This window comes from Panthera onca, chromosome B3, assembly GCF_046562875.1.
Source record: "Panthera onca isolate mPanOnc1 chromosome B3, mPanOnc1 haplotype 2, whole genome shotgun sequence".
Taxonomy (NCBI): Eukaryota; Metazoa; Chordata; class Mammalia; order Carnivora; family Felidae; genus Panthera; species Panthera onca.
In genome coordinates, this window is record NC_138344.1 from 34,697,963 (window position 1) to 34,724,689 (window position 26,727).

Consider the following 26,727-nt stretch of genomic DNA (forward strand, 5'->3'; position numbering starts at 1 on the left):
AGGTGGTATGTTATTCATTTATCAGGTCCTCTCACAGATCTTTGGTAATGCCCAATGAATTCTTAAAGGTGTATTATAATGTGAAAACTACAAAAATATGTTTAATTCTCACATATACATTTTTAAATAAACCTTAAAATATTGCTACCACAAAATGTTTCAGTTAGTTAGGAATAGTTTTAGAAACAGGGGGCTGAGGGGCGCCTGGGTGGCGCAGTCGGTTAAGCGTCCGACTTCAGCCAGGTCACGATCTCACGGTCCGTGAGTTTGAGCCCCGCGTCAGGCTCTGGGCTGATGGCTCGGAGCCTGGAGCCTGTTTCCGATTCTGTGTCTCCCTCTCTCTCTGCCCCTCCCCCGTTCATGCTCTGTCTCTCTCTGTCCCAAAAATAAATAAAAAACGTTGGAAAAAAAAATTAAAAAAAAAAAAGAAACAGGGGGCTGAAAGATGGAAGGGCAATTCTGTAGTGCAGCATACAAAGCCCTCCGTGGTCCAGCCTTTACCTGCCACTCTCGCCTCATTCCTCACCACTCTTCAACACATGCTAAACTCTCTAGCAGTAAAAAATAACTATGTAGTTTTCAGTCTCGGTGCCTTTGCATATGATAGTCTTTTACCGACAAAACCCCTTCATTCTTCTTCCCATTCCATCACCACCTAATTGGGTAACTAACTTCTCCCCTGCTAGAGTGATGCTAACCAGCCCGTAGAGCTGGGCAGTTCTCAGGCCAACATTCTTCCCACTCTGTGCGCACACAGAAGACACACAGACGGGGCAGGGTTAGTTTGGAACCTAGCAGATGTGGTCCATCTAGATCTGTCAAGGTTTTCATTCATTACATTAGCTTTTCAACAAAACGATGGAGACTAACAGCTGACAGAAAGCCTAGAGAGATCATGCTGAAGTTTGTACTTGACCAACTGCAGGTGGCAGTGACAGATCCTGTTCATCAACAAGCAGGGACTCATGGATCATCCCAGAATGTATAGTCACCACCTCAAGAGAGGCTTCACCTTCTGCATGAGTATGTAGCTCATGTAGCTGTTTATAAATAAATACCCACATTTCAAAGACAAAAATTTCAATGGAAAAGCAAAAGACTAAAAAACAGCCAAGATGCGCTGAGAGAGAAGAAGGGGAGTGGGGAGACAAAACAAACCAGATAGAGGAATTCAAGCAGACAGACGCAGAGGCAGACAAAATAACTGAAGAGAATAGTCCAGATTATAGAGTAATCAGGGAAATGGAAATCAAAACCACAAAGAGATACCACTTTATGTAAATTCTAATGGCAAAAAATAAGAAGTAGGACAAGTCCAGAGCTTTGAGTGGTGGCCGCTGCTGGGCTCTGGCTTCCCACCAGCAGAGAGTGAGGTGGTGTGGACAGCGGCCCCGACACCCCATGCTCTGCCACTCCCTGTGCCCCAAGCCCACCGCTCCTTGCATCTACACCCTGCTGCCACCCCAGTCCAGTAAGCAGCCCAGATGCAGGCCATAGAGTATGTGGTGGTGGGAGACGGAGCTGCCCACAAACCCTGCCTCCTGATGGGTTACATGGCCAATGCATTTCCTGGACTATTGTCCCCAGTGTCTTTGAAAACCACTCTGCCAATGTTATGGTAGATGGAAAATGGGGAATCTGGGCTTATGGGATACAGCTGGACAAGAAGATTATGACAGATTACGTCCCTTATCCTATCCACAAACAGATGTACTCTTAATTTGCTTTTCTCTTGTGAGTCCTGCATCATCTGAAAATGTTGGAGCAAAGTGGTACCCTGAAATGCAACATCACTGCCCCAACACCCCCATCATTTTGGTGGGGACTAAACTTGATCTCAGAGGCAACGAAGACACCATTGAGAAACTGAAGGAGAAGAAACTGACTCCCATCACCTACCAGCAGGGTTTGGCCATGGCTGAGGAGACTGATGTTGGAAAATGCCTGGAGTGCTTGGTTTTCATGCAGCAAGACCTCAAGAGAGTGTTTGATGAAGTTATTTGAGCAGCTCTCTGCCCTCTCCCGTCAAGAAGAGGAAAAGAAAATGCCTGCTGCTGTAAATGTCTAGACCCCTCTCCTGCCCCGTCCCCCTGGGAACCACTGTCCACTTTGCTCAAAAATGGTGGAGCCTTTGCACACAATGCAAAGTTTTTGTTACAGATTTTTTTTCCATTAAACCATTTTGAACCAATCGGTAATTTTTAGGTTTTATTCATTTAAAGTGTAAGCCTTCAAACTTTGACATGATATTAAAATATAGCCTTAAAATGGCAATCTTTCTTAAAGACTTATTTTTCAAAAGCCCTTATTCTTGCTCAGATTAAGAGTTGCCCAAATACCTTGTGAACTAAATTACGCTGTCGGGCTGACAACACTAAGCACTGCACCGTTAAAGACCTTTGTCTCAAGTTTGGAAATGCAGGCACTTCCCAACGAGTTTCTCCCAGGAAAGCAGCACAGCATCCCCCTTCATGAAATGTTGCCATCTGACCACCTGTAATTTATCAGCCCATGTCCATTCCCTAACACTGTACTGTGCGTCCTAATGGAATGAGTGTAATGACTCAACTCTTTGGATCAATCTTTTTTTTTTTTTTTTTTTTTAACGAAGCTTTCTCCTTGGCAGAGTTTTTGGTTTTTTTTAATGTTTATTTATTGTTGAGAGAGAGACAGAGTCAGAGTGTGAGTGGGGGAGGGGCAGAGAGAGAGGGAGACACAGAATCTGAAGCAGGTTCCAGGCTCTGAGCTGTCAGCACGCCCCGAACCCACAGACCATGAGATCATGACCTGAGCCGAAGTCAGATGCTTAACCGACTGAGCCACCCACATGCCCTGGATCAATCTTTTTGATTTTGTAGTGAGATTAAAAAACAAAAAACAAAAAAACCCCCAAAAAACCTTAGTGTCTTCACTTCAGCTGAGATTTTGAACGGCCCTCTTACTCCTGTGTCCCTCTGATGCGAAGTGTGTGCTCTAGTGGTGGCCGCATCAGTGTGGGGTGTGTGCAGCCCGTGACACAATCAGTGAATGAAGACAGTTATTCTGACAAAATATGGAGGTTAATTTACATTACACTGTACACATCATAATTAAACTGAGTAAACGTGTCACGGGTAAAATTTTAAAAGACTAATCTTTGTCAAATGCAGTAAATGATGAAGAAAGGTTGGTATTATTACTAAGTGTTTTAAGCTTTTCCTTACTCTTAGACCTCCCATCCGTCCTGAAACCAGGCATTTAATTCATCTTTGAACTCATCATTCCTATTGTTGCTAGCTTAGTGCTTTTCTTACAGAACCCCTTAAGGAGCAATAAAGCCTCCTTGTGTTATAAAATCTCCCTGATAATGCATTAGAAATTTTTTTTGTAGATTAATAAAAGTGCATTCCTGTTTACTTATTACTTTATTCAAAGCCAATAAGCGCTTTCTTTAGTTGTGTAGTAACTAGGTGTAAAAATCACGCGTTGCAGTTATACAGTTTTTGATATTTTTAGGCATCCTAAACTATGAACTTTCTTAACATCACTATCTTGCCAAATGGCCAACACTGTACCTTGACTAATGTTGGGCCTCCTCTTTGCCTCACCCCCTTGGACACATGCTTCCTGTTGCTCTGCCTAACCATGTTCCTGTACGTCTGTGAGGTTCTGGAAGCCTGTGTTCGTGCTAATGAAGTTCTGTACAACTTACCCACTGGCAAGAATACAAGGTTGGACCTTTCGACCCCCAGAACAAAATTTTCTGCACTGACAGTTACAGAATTGTGGGGTGTTTTCACATTGACCTTTTGCTAATGCAATTAGCAGTATGTTTTGCATGTATGACTTCATAAATCCTTGAGTCATAAAAAAAGTATGACAATTCCAAATGTTGAAAAGAACGTGAAGTGACAGGATTGATTATGCATTACTGGTGGGAGTATAAACTGCTACAACCACTTTGGGAAACAATTTGATATTATCTTTTGAAGGTAGACATTAGATAATCTCTGATCTGTCAGTTTCATTCCTAGATATATACCCTAGACTACATATGGCACATGGAAGAAACACGTACAAGAATGTTCATAGAAGTGCTATTCCTAAAAGGAAACAAACAAACAAACAAACAAAAGGAAAAAGCCCAAATGTCTACCAATAATAAACCGGAGAAAATAGTTTTCATGTAACCATTCCATGGAACTCACAACAGCAAAAAGGAGTAAACTATAGCTTCATAAATCAAAATAGATTAATCTCAGTAAGCTAATGTTGTATGCAAAAAGCAAATACTAGATGCCAATATAGAGTATGATACCTTTTCAAAATTACAACACAATACTACTAAACAAGATATTATTTAGACACACATATATGTTATAAAACCAACTTTAAAAATCTGCAAGGGAATGATAAATGTGAAATCCTGAAGAGTGGTGACCTCAGAATAAAGGAGGAATACCTAAGTAGAAGAAGATCATTAGTAATATTCTAGTTGTTGGGCTAGGGTTGTATAATATATATTTTAAAAATAACAAAAGACTGGGGTGCCTGAGTGGCTCAGTCGGTTGAGCACCCGCCTCTTGATTTCAGCTCAGATCATGATCCCAAGGTGGTGGGATTGGGCCCCATGTTGGGCTCCACACCGAGCAAGAAGCCTGTTTTGGATTCTCTCTTTCTCTCCCTCTGCCCCTCTCCCCCTACTCTCTCTCTAAAATAAAATTTAAAAATAAATAAATAAATAAATAAATAAGAAAAAACTGTCATAAATATAAGGATTCTGAATATTTTATAAGTTTCAACTGCCATTTACTGCCATGGAATTACCATAACTTATATAAATAGGCTTAATACCTTAGAAATTTCAGTGAATCAGTAGTCTTGAAAAATTCAACACAAGTATCATTGTTAAAATTTTTATAATACCTAATTTCCTAGACTTTTTTTCAGAAAAGAAAAAAACGAAAGGGTTTTACAATACCTGATTTCCATGAAGGTCCAAGACATCTAAGCTTTTAAGGTTCTCCAGATTTGAGATTTTCTTGATTCTGAAAATCAAAATAAGCAGAGTAGAAATAAGGATGCATTTATTGTAAATCAAAACATGCTAGAGCGTTACTTATTTTTATTAAAAAATTTTTTTAACATTTATTTATTTATTTGAGAGACAGAGAGAAAACAAGCATAAGTGGGAGAGGGGCAGAGAGTCGGGGACACAGAAACCAAAACAGAGCTCCAGGCTCGAAGCTGTCAGCACAGAGCCCCACCCGGGGCTCAAACTCAAGAACCATGAGATCATGTCCACTGACAACAGACTAAGCCACCCAGGTGCCCTGCATAACTCATTTTAAATTTATTCTTTCTACAGATAAGTAGACAGATATAGAAACAATGATAGATATACCTATCTATATAAATCTGTATATAGTAAGAGAGTATATGTAATTGTATATATAAAACAAAAAAATATTTCTCATTGATTTAATTATAATGTTAAGATGCAGTCCCACTGGAGGAAAGTCCCAAAGACAGCTTACAAGTCGTATCTTTATGAAAAATCAACTCTACTTCTAAGAACTTTAGGACAATGCACTTACTCAAGGCAGCTCTTTTTACTTCAGAATATGATCTAAAATCCTTACCTCAGTCCTCAAGGCCCTAACCCTTGTGGCTGCTTCCTCCAGCCTTATCTCCTACCATGGCTCAGGCTCTCTGCTCTGGCCACAGGGGCTTTCTTGCTCTAACCTGACAAGTTCATTTCTGCGTTCTGTAAACGCCTTGGAGCATTTACCCTGATGCTCCTTCTTCCTCAGTGTTCTTCCCCCAGAACTTCGCACGGTTCAGTCCCCCTGCCTGTCTCCATTATTCTCTCCTTCCCCTGCTTTAATTGACTTCATGGCATTTATGATTGCCTAAAATTATATTATTTGTTTACTTTCTTATGATCTCCTTCCTCAAACCAAAATGTGAGCTTCAAGAGGGCAGAAACTTTGACATATTCTCTACTATATCCCCAACGCTCCAAACGGGCTGGCACGGAGTAGGAACCCAATATATATTTGTTTAATGAATAAATAAACATATACTAACTAAATGGATGAGGTTTATGTACAAGGGTATCCATAATAGGATTGTTTATTGCAGAGATAAATTAGACGCCATGTAAGTTTGGACCTGCTCAGTTAGTGAATATTTGGAATTTTTGATTTGCCATCTGTGAAAAGCTAAAACCTTGCTATAAAGGAAAAAACACAGCATTTTATCTCTAAAATGCCCCCTCTTATATTCCTTAATGATTAGGGCCACCCACTGTCTCCCTCATGCCTATCTTTTCTGGCCACCTTATCTGTCCAACTGCCTCCAACAGGACAGTTCTTTTTTTTTTTTTTTTCCTAAATGTTAATTTATTTTTGAGACTGAGAGTGCACACTGCAGGGGAGGACAGAAAGAGAAAGAGAGAGAATATCAAGCAGGCTCCACACTGTTGGTGCAGAGCTGGACGCAGGGCTCGAACTCACAAAGCGGAAGATCATGACCTGAGCCAAAATCAAGAGTTGGATGCTTAACCGACTAAGCCACCCAAGCGCACCATAGACAGTTCTAAAAAAATAAAATAAAAACCACTTCCCTTTTATTTTTCCCTACTACAGACCCTAATTTCTCATGCTACCATAATTCAGTAGAGGGAAAGGAGCAGCGGCAAAGAAAGGGTAGAAATGAAGTTCATACAATCCATCTTGACCATCGTCTGCCTATCACTATTCACTTCTGTTGTCATTACCTACTGCCTCAAAGAACCACTTCTACATTGCTAAATGTTTCCAGAACCTGGATCATCCCTTGAAATTTCATATATGCTGATCACTGATGTGGGGAACAAAGGCAAAAGTTCTGTTCTCTAGGCACAGAACTGCCTCGATGTTAATACTTTGCTAAGGGCAAAAGGCAATCTTAGCTTAACATTATCTCGAACACCGGCATCCTATAAGTCTCCTTTAACATATAAAAACTCCTTTGGAAACTTCCTTTATCTCTATCCCCCAACATATATGTTAGCAATCATCCTCCAAGCACAGGGCCCCTGACATACATATGAAGGGTCTCCTGACTAAGGTTTTATTAGACAGTAATAAATGACCTTTTCCTAAAGAATAGGTAGTCCCCTCAAGGTCCTGGAAACCTTGCTTCCAAAATTCCTCACAGACTTATGCTATCTCTAACCCCCTCCCAACTTCAAAGTATATAATCAAATGCTCCTCACAATCCCAGTGCAGCTCTTTCTGCCCACGAGTCCCGTCCCCGTGCTTTAATAAAACCACCTTTTTGCTCCCAAGACATCTCAAGAATTCCTTCTGGACCATCTGCTCAGAACCCCAACGTTTTCACATGAGTCCCCATGTAAACATAATGCAAATTTAAACTTCATGAATTTCCCTCTCCATTTGACCTCAGTCATCTTACATCATTGCCAAATCCAGAATTATATCACCACAACCAATTGAATCCAACTTATCTATGATAAGTGCACCTACTACTGTGCACTCTCACAATGCAATTATGTTCACCTTCTCTCCCTTATCACACACACATGCCACACCCCCGTCTTATCTTTTGTTCTTCCTATCCTTATTTTTCTTTAGTATTTTAAAGGAGTTTCTCAAGCTTATGCTGACACTATCAAATAGGAAAACAGACAAAACTTTCAACAAAATTAGTCTTCTGCCTGCTTTGCCCCTGAAATATTTAGAATAGTTGGAGAAAACTACAATACCCTGATAATATGGATTAGGACAGAGTGATGCTTTCTTTTTTTTTAAGTTTAAAAAATTTATTTATATGGGGGGGGGGGAGGGCATGTGTGCACACATGCGAGAAAGGGAGGGGCAGAGCGAAAGAATTCCAAGCAGGCTCCGTACTGTCGCACAGAGCGGCTCGAACTCCCAAACCGTGAGATCACGACCTGAGCCAAAATCAAGAGTAGGATGCTTCACCAACTAAGCCACCCAGGCGCCCCCAGAGCAATGCTCTCTAACAGCAATCCAACTTCAGAGAGGTCTTTTACTCAACTGGTTTTATACCCCCAAGCCCATATTCCCTAAAACAGTGGTTCTCAAACTTCTGTATCAGATTCATCTGCCGGGCTTGCTAAAATATAGATTGCTGGGCCCCACCTCCAGAGTTTCTGAGATAGGGTCCAAACATTCACATTTCTGACATGTTCTTGGGTGGTGCTAATGCTGCTCGTCTAGAGATCACATCTTGAGAATGTGATCTTAAAATACAGACCTTCCACATCAAATCTCAACTCTCCTCTCGTATGAGTTTCATGAGAATGAACTCACCTACTTAGAAAATACTAAAGCGTATTCTAAGGATATAATCAGAGAGGCATACAAAGATTTATGGATAAGGATATTTATCACAGCATTATCATAGCAAAAAAAAAAGGACACAATATAAGTGTCTAACAGGGAAAATATTAACTATTACACATCTGTCTACATAACTATACATTATGCAGCTCTTAAAGATATATTTTCAAAACAAATGTTTTTTCAAAGAATGTTTAATGACCTGGAAAGATGTAAATAATAAAATATATTCAAGTGAAAAACACTAGCATAAAAACCAATTTTATAAAACTGTGATCAGGTAGGTAGAGTAGGAGTGCTTCTCAGTGTAGATTACCAAAACGTGGAAATAAGGCAAAGGAATGACCTCATGTCCCTTCAATGTCATATCAGAGCACTGGGAACAAGCGTACCTAAGGATCACCCATTTACTACTGATTAGAGCCCCAACTCTGCAAAGTTATGTACTAACTCATAGAAAACGGATTTAAGCTATGATGCTGATTTTTGCCAGGTAGGAATGTAATTTATTTTCGTCTGTTAGAAAAAATAACCCACAGGGTGATGACTTCACTGCTCTGTAGGACATGGGCCTGTTTCATAACTTAATCATATTCTGGCACTTTTTATTTCTCATTGACTATGCATCAGTTTCTCTTATCCTCCTTTTGAGTCAGCTTTGTCATCCTACTAGTTCCCTCATTATTGAGTTAATTAAAACATTGGCCTGTAACTACTATTTGTCTGGGAATTATATGTTTAACATTTTGAAAATGATACACAAGGGATGGAGGCTGTCTCAGCCTGAAGTTCTCTGATTTGGAGGATCCATGTGTTCTGTTTCTGTATTTATCAGAAACCCTGGGCAGTTTTAAGGTACTTCAATCTCAGAAAGCTTCGTGCACAGTCAATTCTTCCCATAGAACTCCACCAGGGCCTCACATACCATTAAGCTGTCGAGTAAAACAGTTCCTATATGTTGTGACTTCCAGCTTTCTTTAAGCTTTGACACATGGTGGCTTTGCGACTCTCACTTCCGATTTGGACTGCCCCAGTGATTAGGGAAAAAAGCAGGCAAGTCGCTGTCAGTGAAACCCAAGACCAACCAAACATCTTGCTGTCTTGTCTTCAGAACTGCCTTTGTCATAGATTCTTTCCCTACCCCCAGCACCTGAAATTACCTAAAAACAGATCCAATCAAAATGAATTCAGAGGCATATTAAGGCATCAGTTGACCAGGAGATCACTGGTCAGATTAGATACCGATATGTGAAATTTGCAGAATTCTAGCCAATTCTCAATATGACCTGAAAGATTTTTTAAAAGAAGTTCTCCTACTAAATGGACTGAAACTGGAAAAAGACAAGCCCCACCCATCACCTCAGCTGCAGACCACGAGGGGTACATCACAGCCCATCTCTGCAGGCTACGTTATGATGCCTGCGTAAGGACTACACTATAGAATCTCTATGAAGGCTAGGCTTTTTAGGAGTCAAAGACAAATCCTTAAGTGGAGACCTTCAAGGAATCAATAGGAAAGGAATATGGAATCCCAGGGCCTGGCTGAGCGTTTTAGATCTATAGTCCTGGGTGATCAGACAAAAGGGCATAGAAGTTCTATCCATTAGCCTGTGATCTGAGGGCACCAGAATCTCACAAAGATAAATAGGAATATAGAAAGCAGAGGAGTCAGACGGCAAGAACTTCAGTAGCAGAGCAGTAGGGGGTTCCTTCCGAAGCAATGTAAATTTCACATACAGACTCTCAGTACATTTCAGCAGAAATCTTTGTCGCAGTTGGTTGAACTTAGAGGAATGTGGTTGCCCTGGATTTTAACACCTGGTTCCAATGTCTTGAACTAAAACATGGTGCAGTGCTTTGCAAAGTGAGAGGGAGAAAACTTTCTGGACTCTCGCCCAGGAGGGGGCAACAATACACCCAAGACAAACCTGAGGAGCCAGGGTAAACTCATCCCCACTCCAGCATCCCTCAGCCAGATTTGTTCCTGTACTGCCTCAGGACAGATGTGCATCTTCAAGGCTCACAGGCCCCTTGCTGTGACAAAGTCTGCTGGCCAGAGAACACCTGAAAGATTTGGGTTGTTCTGATACTTCAGAAATATGCATTTTGGGAGAATGTGAAAAGTTGTCTTTCTGACTTTCTTTTTTATTTGAGAACCCTAGCAGCTCTAAAACTGTTTCACAGCTATTTTCTCTATGTGAAAAATAAAGTAAAACAGGACCAAACGCAAACAAAACAAAAAGATGGGAGTAGAAAGAGGAGAGTGCATTAGATTGCTTTTACTTGATTGACCAAGATAAGGACCTAGAAAAGGGCGTTAGGTCCCTTAGACTTAGAACAGCAAAGTGACCTCTGAAAAGGTCAGAAGGCCAGATGGGACTGGTGTCTCCAAGGCATAAATTATTTTTTAAAAACTTAAAAGTTTATTTCTGAGAAGCCAGAGAAGCTGCAAAGTAGAAGCAGGAAAAAAAAAAAAAAGTAGACTGAGAGAGGATTTAAAACATTGGGACCCAGGAGCTGCTCTTAGAATTTATGTTTAAAACTAGCAAAGGAGGGGCACCTGGGTGGCTCAGTCAGTTAAGCGTCTGACTTTGGCTCAGGTCCTGATCTCGTGGTTCACAGGTTCAAGCCCCACATCAGGCTTCGGATTCTGTGTCTCCCTCTCTCTCTGCCCCTCCCCTGCTCACACACACTCTCTCTCTCTCAAAAATAAATGCACATTAAAAATTTTTTAAAAATAAAAATAAATAAAACTAGCAAAGGAAATTAAAAATGTCACTATGAAGCACCTTACCCCGGGACTGAAGGAAGAGCCCAAAGGCAATGCTACTAAAGAATAAATAGAAGCTACACAAACAGATCAATAACTCCAAGGCTCAGAAAGTAGTTAAGAAATCTCTGGGAGAGCGAACAGGGAGCACGTAGAAGAGAATGCCTTATATGTGTGAAAAGTTGACTTCTTACTTTACCCGGTAAACTACTCTGCTGGCATACTCTTACTGTGTACAGTTTCTACATATCCAACCTTGCAAAAGTCATTTTACATCTCCATTTCTTCATCTGTGAAATGAGAAAGTTGATCTCTGAGGTCACTTCAAGCTCTAATACTCCATGCTTCTATAATTTCCCCAAATTCCGTCCAGCTACCATAATGCTCGGTTTGACGCTTGAACCAAGTATAGGCGATAAACTACACCGGTGGGCACCTTCGAGAAACCACAGAGAAAAGGGGCACCTGGGTGGCTCAGTCAGTTAAGCATCTGACGTTTGGTTTCGGCTCAGGTCATGATCTCACAGTTCGTGAGACTGAGCGCTGCGTCTGGCCCTGCTGACGGTGCAGAGCCTGCTTGGGATTCTCTCTGCCCCTCCCACGTCTCTGTCTGACAAAATAAATGAATAAACTTAAAAAATATATATATATATTAAAAAAAGAGAGAGACAGAGACAGAGACAGAAACCACAGAGAAGAGACAAGAGCCTAGAATTCTGGGACATGATCTTGGAAAAAGCACCTTACTATTACCACCAGCCAGTGAGAATAAAGAGGTAATTCAAGATCCATGCTGTGGGGGGGGGGGGGAGGGAAGGAAGAAGGGAGGGGAACCAAGCTTGGATATAATGCTGTATTTAAAATTCATTATTTGATAATACAAAAATCATTTTGGGGTTTGCTAAACAGCCCTTCTTTGCAGGCATTGCAAAAACTAGTAAAACAGAATGGAGAGAAAATCATGGACAAATCTCAAGGAAATTAGTCAGAAATTGTGTAACTGCACTACACAATAGAGCCTTATAAAAGGACCTGGGGCGGGGCACCTGGATGGCTCAGTCGTTGAGCTTCGGATTTCGGCTCAGGTCATGATCTCGCGGCTTGTGGGTTCGAGCCCTGTGTCAGGCTCCTTGCTGACAGCTTGGAGCCTGGAGTCTACTTTGGATTCTGTGTCTGCCTCTCTCTCTGCTCCTCCCAAGCTCATGCTCTGTCTGTCTCTCTCTCTCTCAAAAAAATAAAGAAAAAAATGTTTAAAGGAACTGGGGAAGTTTATAAAGGATATATTAAATACATACTGAAAACACCATCCAAAAAAGAATCAATCAGTAATTTGACAAGCACGAAATATCAAATATCTACCCTCAGTCAAGCACTGAGAATTACAAGTGAAACACATAAGCCTGAAGTGACTACTCATGTTTACATAATATAGCCCATGAAAACATAAAGTTAAGGCCAAAGTTTGCTATTCACTTCCATATAAGATATGGCACTGGAAAGCAATGGAAATAATAAAATATGCATTCAATAAATATTATTTGGTTTGGCTGTTAGACTGAATCTCATAAGACAAATTATGACTGAATCTTAATCCACGCAAATACTCTTTCCAAATTTTAGCCTATTAGTTTCTTAAGTATTATTCAATTCTGACACGTTATCTGAACACCAGGAGACTCAACATTAGCCCTAAGTAAATAAACAAATATGCTCTACAAAGATTACCTGTTTTTTCCCAGCAGGAGGACACGGAGGGATCTCAGAGTAGAAAGCCCACTGATTTCTTCAATTTGGTTATCATATAAATCCAAGAATATTAGCCTCTGTAGATTAGAAATATTTTGGATCCGAGTTATAAAATTGTGTTGAAAGTTCAACAAACGAAGGTGTTCTTCTCCATCAATGATAGGACACACAGTCAGCTTTTGCCTAGAAAACATTTTTGAAAGTAAATAAGGTTTCAATGTGACAATCTGCCTCCTCTTAAGAATGTTATTAATAGTATCTTTGTGCTCCCATGCTGCCAGGAGAAAAAGGTAAATACAACCACTTCTTGCCTCCAGGAACTATTGTAAATCATTTCTATTAAAAGACAATGTACTTTGCCAAAGGCAGTTATCAAAATTAAGTCTAAGCTCTCATTATATTTAAAAAAATCTCCAATATCGATTATTTCACATAAAATGGACTTAACATCAGAAAACACTCAATGTAATTGCCTTCTGTGGTGAAAGTTGAGATGATTCAAAGAGCCACGTCACATAACCAGAGAAATGACCTTGATGTGAATCCACTGATACAAAGACCTCCCAGGCAACTAAGTCATCAGGAAAAAAAACAAAAACAAAAACAAAACACATATATACAGGTGTCTCACAAAATCACTGACTCTAGAGCTGAATGACATCTTGGGAAGAGGAAGAAATTCGGCCGTCTACAGTTCACCTGATGGAAACAGTTTCATCCTGAAATCCATGCATGGAAAAGTAGTCCTCAGAAACTTAGATTTTAAAAATATGATTACACATTCAACATTAACTCTAGACTTCGCAGAACATTTAGAATGCTAAAGGACACGATGGAACCTTTACTAATATATGCCTTTAGCTGTATCTGAAAGACTCAGTCTCTATTATGCAAAAAGCTATCATATATTACATGTGAAGTAAATATGTGCAGGGCCCTTTAAGAATTCTACTGGCGCAACATATGGCAGATAGGAGGGATTCTACTCTGAGATTTTCAACAGTGTTCAAGGAAAATGTGGCTCTATCGACCAGCATGTGAAAAACTCTAATGGGGAGACTTATTAGAACTATTTCCTTTCAGTAAAAATCAAGTCAATAGAATCTCTAAAGAAAAGAAATCAAGCATGAGTAAAACTGTGGAAGTGATCAGAACCAACCTCATTTAGAGAAAACAGAGTGATTAGCACAAGGAAATGACTGAATGCTAATGGCCAACAAAGATATGATGTTTAGGGGCCCCTAAGTAAGTGGCTCAGTCGGTTAAGCATGGGACTTCGGCTCAGGTCATGATCTCACGGTTTGTGAGTTCGAGCCCCCCATTTGCTGTGTGCTGACAGCTCAGAGCCTGGAGCCTGTTTTGGATCCTGTGTCTCCCTTGGTCTCTGCCCCTCCCCCACACGCGTACACACACACACACACACACACACACACACACACGCGTGAGCGTGCGCGCGCTCTCTCTCTTAAAAATCAAATAAACATAAAAAAAATTAAACAAAAAAGATATGATGTTTAAAAATACAGACCCTGAAAAAATCAGTTTAAAATAGAAGAAAAGTAAAACATAACAGATAATAGTTGAATTCTTTTCACGTATGCTTAGTATTTTGAATTCATTTCATGCATTCAAATATACTAATTTGCTCCGTGTTTTATCAGTTATAAATTAATAAATTACAAATATTCTAGTTTAAAATGTATATCTTTATTCACTTAGCAAAAAACTTATATTGTCTCATTTTTTTCCTGCTCCGGACTTCGTCTGTTTCTCTTAATTAAACTTACCAATACCCCCAGCTTCTAGTTCATCCAAGTTTTGAGTCAGTCTTTACTGAGAAAAGAAAATAAATAATCTCGGACCTCCCTCTTACATAAACTATTGTAGCTTAAAATAAAGTCACTTTCTCAGATTCCAAATTCAGTGACTAAATCCCAGATCCAAGGCTCACGCGTCCACCCCTTAACCCCCTAAGTCCCTGCCATCCAGCAAACCAAGCAAACACACACACATAAAAAGGCAGTGCTCTCCGCGGGGGTCATCCTGCCTACAAAATCGCCCAGTTGCTACACCTCCTGCCCCATACCAGGTGTTTACTGGACTGTACTTTTGCCTCTGTGTTTCCTGCTTGGTGCTGGAAGGCTGCCTTCCTGGTGCTCCTGGCCTACCCTAACTCCCAGGACAGCCAGAGCCTAGCTCTCCAAGCATTTCTTCTCGGGCTACATTCTCCTCTTGACCCCTCAGTCTCCTGGCTCAGAAGCTGCAGTGAGGAAGATCTGCCTTTGGAAACCATGGCCACTACCCCTGGCTCTCAAATAATGATCCCTAAGGCTCTTGCTGCTAGCCCCACTTTCTTGGTCACACCCTGGTACTGATCAAATTATGCTTGAGCTTATGGCATTTTGCAATCCTGCCATTTCACACCCAGCCTTTGAAACCGAACCGACTCCTTGGTCCTGCCTTTCCCTGGTAAGCAAGTCTCCACCTGACCAGCCGGCTTCTTCCCCCCAGATGCCCATGATACAAGGACCATCTTCACAACTGCCTGAACCACCACAAGCTACCACGCAAGTGCCTGACCTGTTATCTCTCGGCCTCACAAACACCGGCTCCTGTTAGTATCAAGGCCCACGCAACTGCAGGGCTGAGGTACTATTCCTGGCTGGGCTTGTAAAGACGGAGATAAAAATTTCCAGAAGATCCCTCAAAACGTTAAAATGGTATCAGAAGAGTTACAAACATTACACGGCGTTAGATCACAAAACCCAGCAATACTGCCAACCTGGCACGAGAATTAGTGCCCTCAAGTGGTGCTCTGCCTACAATACAACAGCCCTCCAGAGAGCTTTCTCCCAACCAGACACACAAATGGTCCATGACAATTTACTGTCAGGCACTGCCAGCGTCAGAAGTCTGCTTACCAGTTTGCTCTTGGAAACGCACCGCTAAGCTAAAGGTATGCGAGGCAGAGATGGCTCCTCTAGGCTGCTCATAGCACTAAGGTAGGGTACGGGTGCTTCATCCACCATTCTATTGCAGAGGGCTTCCTAGACTTAAAGCTAGGGATCAAATCCTAAATATATTCACGCATTCCAACGTTTTTTAGTCTATTTTTCCTCAGGCTCTGTTCGAGGGGCTGGGGATACAGAACTGAACAAAACTCCCAGTGTTTGTGGAGCTTATATTCCAGTAAGAGGAGATGGACAATAAACTTGATAAGTAAAATATTTAATGTTAGAAAGTGATAAGGACTAAGAAGAAGAATAAAGCAGAGAAGGGGGCTGGGGAGTAGCAGGGTGGAAGGGATAGTAGCTTTAGACAGGGTGGCCGGGGAAGGTCGTCCCCAGCATGATAACATTTGAGTGAAGACCTGAAGGAGGTGAGGGAGTGAGCCTACATTCCAGGCAGAAGGAACATCAAGTGCAAATGCCCTGAGGTGTAAGCATGCTTGGTGTATTCAAGGGGCAGCAAGGAGGTAGGTGTAAATGTGGCAGAGTGAATGAAGGAGAGATTAGGAGGAGGTAAGACCAGTGAGGTAACTGGATAGGGCCCTAAGGGCCCATATGAGGACCATGTGATAAAGTTTTTCCATCCTAAAATCCATTTTTATCAATGTCATACTCCAGAATTACCGTACTACTCTTTCAGGATATAGGTAAGCTCTGTTACATTATATAGCTATAAAATCCCTCCCCACACCCCTGGAAGGATAAATAAAAAAGTGGTAAGTTTTATACGTACGTGGGAGAACTGAAGAGCTAGAGAGCAGGAGAAGGGAGAGAGACTTGTACTTTTCCAAACTTGTACCAGGCTTATGTATTATCTGGTAAAAATAAATAAAATAAAATAAAATAAATTGTCCTCACCTTTCTAGGGTCAACCTGTCTGAGTAAAGAATTTTCTCTTCGGAAGAACGTTGGAGAATGGGAAATGATGGCATTGATGAGCTCGCCAGATTAATATGATCACCTATTGAAAACGATACACAAATTACTTGATTAAGAAAAACCTTTAAAATCTCAAGACTGAAGTTATCTTATATTTGGAGAACTTTGGCACCTACAAATATCTTTTCTGGAAAGTACAGTTTCCATAGCTCTCCACATTTAAAATTATCACATTTGAGTTTGTTTCTTTCCTCCTCAAACCTCAACTATGTATTCTGCATATACGTTCTGTATAGACCAAATCATTTTTCCCTCACCCTAGAGATTGGCTGAGAGTACAGAACAACTCTAGTGTTATCTTTACCCCTTTATAAGGCTGACTCCTCGTACTAAAATTTAACTCTCTTATAACTGACATGGCGGTCCCTCATTACCAGATACGTTTGGGCCAGCACTATGACAGCCCTGCCGGGTTCTGGACTTTGAAGGTGTCTGAAAGGAAGAATCTCCAAATGCTGATAAGGAGCTCATGGTAGTTTTCATTTCCAGCCCACATAGATCTGTCACGTTTGTTGTGGACGAGATGCATGATGATTTATTACGAGGCGAAGGGCTTATTACTCTTCCATCTCCTTCAAAATATCAAAAAGTTGGTCACAAAGCTACACAATACATGACTTTGCTACTGGAAATACAGAGAAAGTAGTCTGGGAGAGCAAATGTAAAGCTGGCATCGTCACTTTTTCTGTGTACGTTCAGCTACTATTAGTTGAAAATACTGCAGAGACCAGTGGATGTGGATAAATGCTGTACAATTGTAGTTAGGGTCCACAGGGTATGACACTCCTATGGGGTGAATAGGCTGCGGTCCTATTAACCTGACTGCCAGCGAGTAGCTTGCAACCTAATGGCCAAACACATATGAAGTTAACAAACTATACACAAAATGCAGGATAAAAATGGTATCTCTTATATAATCACACATAAATGTGACAATTATTTTTCACTTAAGAAGATGGCTACAAACGGGTTTGGGGGGAGGTGGATGTTAGGATATATTCTAAAGACCCAGAATAATGCAGAATGGTCAGGAAAAGATGCTGGGGAGTTCCAGAGACGAGGTAGGATTTGAGTAATGGGCTAAAGGAGAAAGTTTGAACACCAGAAGAAATCTACTGTATTTTCTCCTATAAAGACAACATTCCTGAAGGCAGCAATTGATGCTGGAGGGAGCAATAAGCAGTAAAAAGGAAACTACGGTTACCACAGAATTCTGCTCAAACGGACCAACAAGATAAAATCATAAAACCAAATCTAGAAAGCTAACATACTTTTGGGGAGACCATCAGATAATATGATGGCAAATTAAAATCAAGTTCCACATAGATAGTATTAAAAAGCTGTAAAGCAATGGTATCTGCTGGCTTCCATAGGTCTGCAAGGTATAAACCGAAGTATCACACAGCTAGCTTCTTGCACAAAATAATCAGTGCTGATACTCCACTTTTCTAACTTCTACAAAACATCACTATAGCTAATAATGAGGTTCTAGAGGATACGCATTCAGAACTGACATCATGTTCGCCAATGAACCGGTCTTGGGATAGGATTCGGCTCCTAGCAGAATAGGAAAGCAACCGTGATTCAGTAAACTGATGTGGAAATCAAAATTCAGATGGTTAAAAAAAACAAAAACAAACAAAAATTAGTCTCAGAATTAACTGAGTAAGGTGTAACTGGTCAGCTAAAGATTATAAAGGTAAAACTCCAAACAATGGACAAACTTGATTTTTCTTATTAGCATTAGAGTTAGATTTTTAAAATTATTTTGTTAAGGTTTCAAACCAATCCTCAGTTTAAGAGGCAGATTTAAACTTCAAAAGACCTGAGGTATAGAGGAAATAATCAAAGGGTAATTTCAGTCATGCTTAGTGAACAAAGGAGTTTTATCCTCACACTTTTCAGCTCCTATTATATGCAGAAGTCATAATCCTAATCCCCATGATGAGCTTACTATCATGATCAGTGTGATATACATAGAGATAAGATACATATCTTACAATAAACAGCATAGAATGAGAATGATTAGGAGAAAGGCCGTAAAACCCACAAACAAGATCCTCTGAATGACTGGAAACCAGAATGAACTATGACTGAAACATACACATATTTATGTGGATATATAAATACCCACATAAATGCACATATATTTGTGGATCAAACATCCATATATCTTTGTGGGATGTTTCACCCTACATATAAACCACATTACTATGTGACAACATTTTAAGTAAACATTTCCTGTTATTATTTCCTATGTCACTATTTAATTGACTATATATGAAGCCCTTGTTTTCCCAATTAAATTTATAAACTCTTTGGGACACAGACCTCATTTTACACTCTTTATATTCTTGGCCACATCTAAATTCGGTAAGCAATCTGTAAATTAACTGATTTTCCAATTTACTAAGAGTTAAATGGAAATCTGTCTTGTATATACTATTTCTGTGATCGGTTCTCGGCCTTTTGGCTAAGATCGAGGGTAGTATATACTATTTCTGTTAAAAAAAAAAAAAAAAAAGAAAATCAAAATCTTGTATTTTGGTATAAAAGTGCTGAGCATTCTTTCAATAAAGGCCTATATTCAGTGAGAATCTTTACTGCACTGTACCCTAGACAGATCAATGGATGGGGAAGTGGATGGGGAAGTGGATGGATGGAAAAAAACACATGGATGAGTGATACAGTACATGGTCAGATATGTGTGTCCACTCAGCCTTATCTTTGAGATTCTGATTCTAGATTTTCCACTGATTTATTATGATCTTAAGACTGAAGCACTGCCTTTTCCTCTCTCTATACATATTTTAGAACTCTTACTTAAGGGATCTAACAAACTAAACTCTGGCTAACTGGGATTTTATTGTATCCCCGGAATATATGGCTCTTACAAAATCTCAAGGATACAGGTATCAACTCTTAATACTATTCCAAAAAGCCCAAAAGAAATTACATACCAAGTTTTAGACTTACTGGCTCAAATAAAAAATTGAGCTTCTTTCCTTTAGACTGAGAGTATCATTGATTAATTTATGCTGGCAGGCTACCATATACATTTAATTAATTTTGAAAAAATAGAGAAAAATAAGAAATGGAGTGAAATTAATTATAATGATTGCGTATCAAGATGCAGTTTATTCGATAAAGATTCCCAAACTTTCTGATAAAGTGCTACTTATAATTTCTCCAAAGTTTTATGCCTTTGCAGGTAGAACGGTGAGTACAAAAGTCGAGAAAACAGCTACACGCCATGTAGCCTTCTTTGCATGAAACTGCCTAGAACTATGGAGGAGGCACATTTAGAAACAACTGGGTACAAATGAGTAGCCTGTTCCAGAGAATGATTTTGAATAAAATCCTTCAATGAAAAAAAAAGTTTTATTTTTCCCTAGAGAATTGTGTATCTTATGAGTCATCACTTATGTATAAAACTTTATTCTTCTGGTAGGTTCACAAAATTCAGTGTTCCACACTATTTTCCCATTACTAATATCTAGTAACACCTTACCACTTAAATAAATTTAACCTGGCCAGTCATCCAGAAATCTGCATATCAACTTACTCTTCTAACTCAAGAGTAGCTCGGGAGAAGTATGTAAGTTTGACTCCTGATATAGAAAACAAATTGAAGATATTATTAGCAAAAATATGAAGGAAATTCACCATGCAAACATAGAAAATCCTACTTGAGAATTTTCAGGTTCACGTCTGTAACTCTGTGCCTAACACATTGTCGAACACATGGTACATACTCAATAGACATGTACTGAACTGAACAAAAGAGGCAAAGACAGATGCTTCCTGCAGTGTGGGACTGCAGTTAGGTTGATCCCATGTCTAGCATGGCCAAGACAAGACTGTAGGATATAGGAAAGAGAAAAGTCCTATGTCAGATGAGACAGGCCCAAGAAGGTCCTGCCGCCACAAAACAAAAAATGAAAACTAATTAAATATTCAAAACGACCACATGCTCATATAGTAATGAGATGAACAGTCTAGACGTGCCTATACTGATCAACACTCTCATACAAACTCCTAGAAGGTGGGGGTGGTTCCGTATACAAGGATTCTGTAGTGCTTCAAGCTAGCCCATTACAGATGGCTCGCAGTTGTCAGCAACCAACTAACAACTCAAATGTACTAAAGGAAATTTCTCCTTGAACTGAAAAATACATTTCAGAAATATGACCAGATCATATAAGGCAGTGTTTTTCAAAGCGTGGTCTACAAGCCATATCCATCAGAATCACTCAAGACATTAAAATGCACATTTCCAAATCCCACCCAAGACCCACAAAATCAGAATGGGGAAGAGGAAGAAAGGAAGGGGAGTATTAGGAACCTGCCTTTCTAACAAAATCTTGGAGGATACACACTAAAGTTTAAGGCCTTTGATATAAAATATCCATAATTATATGCACTAGTAAGGGAAAGAAAGAGATTTTCTTTTCTATTCGTGATTTGTCACTCTTTCCACTCTCTCCTTATTTCCTAAAATCTGTGTTCCCATACTCTTACCCCCATTGATTAGCCATTTTTCCTAGTTCTAATACAGTATTTGGAAGATTCTTTCCCATTATGTTGTACATAGCTCACCCCAAACAACAGTATAACTGCTTTTTCTGTATTGGAAATAATCTAGTATGCTGTGTATATAAAACCAATTCGTATCTAAGTAAATACAAAACCAATTTGATTAATTAACCATTGGTTAATGAACCATTTCATTTTTCATTCAAGTCTATTTGGATTTAAGTAGTTAAACTTATTAAGCAATGTTACCCGAAGAAGATAAACCATAGCTGATCTCTACCTTGCCTACTTGAGTAGTTTCTTTCAAGGTCATGTTGTAAGAGTCGACCAGGGAATGATGGTGTTTCTTTATTTAGCTTGAATTCAACCTAAAACACATATTTTGGGAAGAATTTCACAGTAAGGATTGAAGATAATTATAAAATTACATACAATACTGATACACGCCACAGCAGAGATGAACCCTGAAAACACGTTAAGTGAAAGAAGCCAGACGCAAAATGGTACATCATGTATGATTCCATCTATTAAGTACTAATAATAAGAAAATCTGCAGAGACAGGAAACAGATTTGTAGCTTTCAAAGCGGGTGGGAAGAAGGAATGGGGAGTGATTGCTTAATGGGTACAGGGGAGTCCCTTCTGGGTGACAAAAAGTTCTAGAACTACATAATGATGATGGATATACAACCTTGTGGATGTATTTAATACCATTTAGTGGTAAATGGTATTAAATACTTAAAATGGTATTAAATACTTAAAATGGCTACAATGGTAAATTTTATGTTATGTGTTTCTTACCACACACACACACACACACACACACACGCACACAGAGTCGATTTCATGAGGTCAAATGAAAACACGTTCCAAACCACCTGCAATTCCTCCATACCCTCACCAAAACTACAATGATTAAAAGAATTATTTTCTAGAAAACAAAAGCAAAAAACATACAACAGAAACTAAATTCTGTTGGCAAAAAAATCACTATGTTTTTATCATCACAATTCTTTTATGTTCAATTATAATGAAATTGTATATCTAAACCTTCTAAGAAGGTTTTTCTCTAAATTGATTTTAAATTATTTGGCAGAACTGAGAAAAACAAAATCAAAACAACCTCTCATGATTAGTCACAGAAAAAACCCTAAATACATATCTTAAAAACTATGATGCTTCTGATTCATACATACTATAAACATTATAATAGCATTTGTATTCTAACTTTATGAAGTATATGAGTTAAAGGTATTTTCTCAGAACATATGTCTACCCTAGAGGGAGCAAATGGTTTGAAGAGAATTTGGATGAGGCACACAGTTCCTAGAAGTACATTCTAATGATAGAACAGGATTTGTCCAGTGAAATCAACTAGTAAAACTTTGGAGGGAATTCATTATGTCCAATTATAATAAATTTTCAATTTTATTTCAATTGAATTGAAAAATATTTTCAATTTATATTTCAATATAAATAATTTTCAATTAAGCTATCTAACTGCTATTTATCTAAGATGATCAAATGATCGATTTTCCCAGTGTTTATTTTCATATAATAATGTCATCAACTACTGCCTCCTTGACAAATAATGTCTGTCCTCCCATTGATCCTCCCTACCCTCCTCATGCTGTTATTTGTAAACTGTCCTTCACTTTACAGTTCTCCCAGTGACATCTATTGAACAATTTTTTAGGAAAAATCTGAATTGCGATGGTTGGAGGTATCCAACTTGGTCAAACGGGGAAAAATTGTTTTATGTCTTGAGACAGTGTGGGAGGTAGGTAAATATGTTTGAATGCTGAGGTGAGACAGGAGGGAAAGAAAAACAGGTGTATCAAATCTAAAGCTAGACGTAATGGAAACGCCAGAAATACCGTGCACAAATTAGGGGAAAAAAGAATCTTAGGTTCGTATCTTAACTTCTAAATAGCATGAAGCCTAATATATTTCCACTGCTAATGTATTATTTTCTCCCCTGATTTTAAATGGAATGTGGAGATGTATCCCCCTAAATTATCGCATTTTTATTCATTATAAGATGCCATTGGTAGTAAGACATACCATCATTTTACCCAGTACTAAGAAAGAAAAAACTTTCCCAATTAAACTATGATGTGCCATGAATTTTAAGAAGAATCCTAATTTAAGAAATTTTTAAATGTAAAAAGAAAAGGAAAAAAAAAACCTCAGGGCTCCTGGGTGGCTCATTTGGTTAGGTGATGGACTCTTAATTTCCACTCAGGTTATGATCTCTCAGTCGTGAGATCAAGCCCTGCTTAGGGGTCTGTGCCGAGTGTGGTGCCTGCTCGGGATTCTCTCTCTCCCCCTCTCTCTATGCTTCTCCCTGTGCATTCTCTCTCTCTCTCTCAAAATAAATAAATAAACATTTAAAAGAAAAGAAAGGAAAACTCACATCTTGTAATTGGTGAAATAACAACCAGTTTTTAAAAGAGGCTTTTTGACTTTATGTGGGCAGAAAATAAAAATTAGTTTTAGTTCCGCTCTTTAAATCATGCTATTTGTGTAGATTATAAAATAATTCATCTTCAATTTAAGTACAAATCTGCTTAAATCTTACTTTGCTTTTTTCAGGAAGCGATGATGTCTGAATAACCAGATGAAGCCCACAGTTCACCTGCAATGTAAAAATTAAAGCATCAAATATGCTCTTAACTTAAATACCCCCAAACACACACATATTCATCCCCAAACCAGTACAGATAAAGACATAACACAAACTTAGTATAAAATAGAACGCTTGTTTTTTGTTTGTGCTAAAATGATCGTGTTCTGAGGATTTGCTGAAAACAATAAAATCAGGACTGAGAATTAAAAGGTTTCACTGCGATTTATTTTCCAAAATGTCTGCGGCGATTTAACCCTCTACCTTAGCACTTCAGGTTTTTGACACTTGCCATTTCAGGTCTAAGTAAATATCTCAATGGGACAGGTAAAGGAGGTGGGAGTGCCTATTAATAATAATTATCTTTCTTAATTAAAAAAAGGGCTGGGGGTTGACTGGTTATAAAATGAATCGTAGCCTTTCACAGCAGACCAGCTCCACCTTCTGGGAAACCAAGAACCTGGACAAGACTTTGAATGCCCATCATTCTATATCAAATACCCTCCAAGAGCCTTGGTCCAGTCCACGAATCTCAAGCCTCGGTCAGACAATAGCTTGAGGAGATTCAGCGGTCCTGATCCCAATAATACAGCCCATCACCTAGGACAAAGACGCCCGTCAGAAAGAACGATACGAATGGGAAGAAGGGGAAAGTAGGAGACCCAACCTACGTTGTTCGCAGCCCGGCCAGAAACAGAGCGGTATTTCCCGGGAATCATGGCAGGAGACAGTCCAGGATCTGTTAGATCTGCCTTAGAAGCGACGCTACAGCGGAGACTCAGAGACCGAAAGGGGTCATCTCCCAGGCAACCCGCTCACAGGTTACCATGGAGACGACCATTTCCGGTCTGGTCCTCTCCTAAATCGACTGGCCAACCCGGTCGGTAGAACCTCTGGTGATGTTCGTGGGGGCCCACTGCGTCCCCACTTCCTCGTCCTACTTTCCAGGCGCCTTACAAACAGAGCGGGAGTGTGGAGAGGAGGAGGCGGGGAGGAGGCCGGCCACCTCGGTAGCCGTGGCAACCACCACTTCCGGTCCGTTCCTCTTTCCGGCCCACCTCGGCTCGGCCCGCGCGAAATTTGGATCCCTCTGCCCGTGGCCACCTGCTCTCGGGGGAGGACCGGCGCGAGCCGGCAGAGGCCGACCTCCAGGCACCGCGGACTCTTCTGTGGCGCCCGAGCTCGGTACTTCCGGTGGCCCTGCGCCGCGCGGGCAGGCGAAGGGGGCCCGCGTCGCCCAGGCTGGGAAGGCGCGGGCGTGCCGAGGCGGAGGCCGCCACCATGCCGGCCCGCTGCGTGGCCGCCCACTGCGGCAACACCACCAAGTCCGGGAAGTCGCTGTTCCGCTTCCCCAAGGACCGGGCCGTGCGGCTGCTGTGGGACCGCTTCGTGCGGGGCCGCCGCGCCGACTGGTACGGGGGCAACGACCGCTCTGTCATCTGCTCGGACCACTTCGCTCCGGCCTGTTTTGACGTGTCTTCAGTTATCCAGAAGAATCTGCGCTTCTCGCAGCGCCTGAGGCTCGTGGCGGGCGCCGTGCCCACCCTGCACCGGCTGTCCGGCCCGGCACCCCAGGGGGAAGAAGAGGGAGAGCAAGCGGGCGGCCCCGAAAAGGGAGGAGAGCCCCAGGCGGTGAGGCAGGCGGAGGCCGCCCCGGGTCCGGCCTCCTGTACGCTCCTCCCGGCCAGGAAGAGGGCTGCGGCTTCACAGGTAAAGGGACACCAGGAGTCCACCGAGGGTCGCGGGAGGACCCCCGGACTGTGGCTCGGCTCTCCCACTAGTGTCACCTGGGGGAAGGTCACCTCTCCTCGACGCGTTCTGTTTTCCCATCTGTAAAATTAGGATCTGTTTTCCCATCTGTAAAATTAGGAGTGTGCTGTATTGGTGACCTCAAGGTCCTATAGAACATGAACACTTTGGAACTATAGTTCCTTCTACCTCTTCCTCCCCCAAACACACACTCTCGTAGGCTTTTTTTTTTTTTAAATAGAAAGGGTTTCATTTGGGCAGATCTCAAGGAATTGGGGTGCTTGAAACTGTCTTTGCATAACATATTACATAAGCTCGAGGAGATGTCCATTATCACTGCCAGAATGATGGGGAGGGGGGAGGTTGAGGGGATGCGGGGCTACTGATGAGGAGGGGGCTTGCTGGTAAACCCCGCTTCTTTCCTCTTGACTAGCTGCCTGTAAGTTGAATCATCTAAGTGAGCTCAGTTTTTCCACCTTGCCCTCTTCTGCTATTTCAGTAATCCTCATAAGCGTAGATTATACTTACCTTGCCTCTGGTCACGATCTTCTTCCCCTCTTCCCATCTTAAGACTCCCCAGCCTTCTTTGAGATCATCAGACTTCAGCCCTGTCACCCTTAGGTAGATTAAATCAGGACTGTTAACTGGATCTAAAAGGTGTTCAATTTCTAGAGATGGGAAGACAAGTCAACTAACTGATCTGTAACTGATGTTTTGACTTTGAATATTCAAACGCGTTCCTAGAATTTTAGAGCTGAAGGGAAACTAAGTGCTCATCTAGTCCAAACTCACAATGTATACACAAGGATGCCAGTCCTGGAGGTTAATAATTTCCTCACGGGCCTGTAATATTTGCTCTAGGTCTAATTGTCCGAGCAAAACTTTTTCTGCAATACCAACCTGCTTCCTACATTGGAGTGGGTGCTTAAGACCCTTTTAAGGCATCCTGACATTTCTAGGATAAAGAACAAAATTATTAACACAGCCTGCAAGTCCCTGTGTG

General features: G+C 40.7%; 2 protein-coding genes and 1 pseudogene across 5 annotated transcripts in view; 2 read left to right on the top strand and 1 right to left on the bottom strand.

Annotated features, from left to right (window-relative positions):
• The window catches only part of LRRC49 (leucine rich repeat containing 49), a 148,543-nt gene extending 123,475 nt beyond the window's left edge, over nucleotides 1-25,068 (bottom strand). The window contains exons 1-7 of one of the 3 annotated variants that reach the window (XM_060618128.3): nucleotides 24,647-25,068; nucleotides 23,931-23,987; nucleotides 21,631-21,718; nucleotides 17,189-17,386; nucleotides 16,734-16,836; nucleotides 12,847-13,050; nucleotides 4,961-5,027 (exon numbers count right to left, since the gene is read on the bottom strand). In XM_060618128.3, coding sequence (XP_060474111.2) covers nucleotides 4,961-5,027; nucleotides 12,847-13,050; nucleotides 16,734-16,836; nucleotides 17,189-17,386; nucleotides 21,631-21,718; nucleotides 23,931-23,987; nucleotides 24,647-24,694 — 765 coding nt within the window. In that variant the 5' untranslated portion in view covers nucleotides 24,695-25,068. Of the gene's footprint in view, nucleotides 1-4,960; nucleotides 5,028-12,846; nucleotides 13,051-16,733; nucleotides 16,837-17,188; nucleotides 17,387-21,630; nucleotides 21,719-23,930; nucleotides 23,988-24,646 lie in introns of those variants that run through there. The other 2 variants (XM_060618130.3, XM_060618132.3) reach the window with 2 other exon arrangements.
• On the top strand, nucleotides 1,485-2,060 carry LOC132668923 (ras-related C3 botulinum toxin substrate 1 pseudogene; annotated as a pseudogene).
• A 14-nt stretch (nucleotides 25,069-25,082) lies between the features above and the next one.
• THAP10 (THAP domain containing 10) overlaps nucleotides 25,083-26,727 on the top strand; it is a 30,099-nt gene continuing 28,454 nt past the window's right edge. Inside the window, exon 1 of one of the 2 annotated variants that reach the window (XM_060618137.3) lies at nucleotides 25,083-25,685. In XM_060618137.3, the coding sequence (XP_060474120.2) occupies nucleotides 25,257-25,685 (429 nt within the window). In that variant the 5' untranslated portion in view covers nucleotides 25,083-25,256. The remainder of the gene's footprint in view (nucleotides 25,686-26,727) is intronic. The other variant, XM_060618136.3, reaches the window with a different exon arrangement.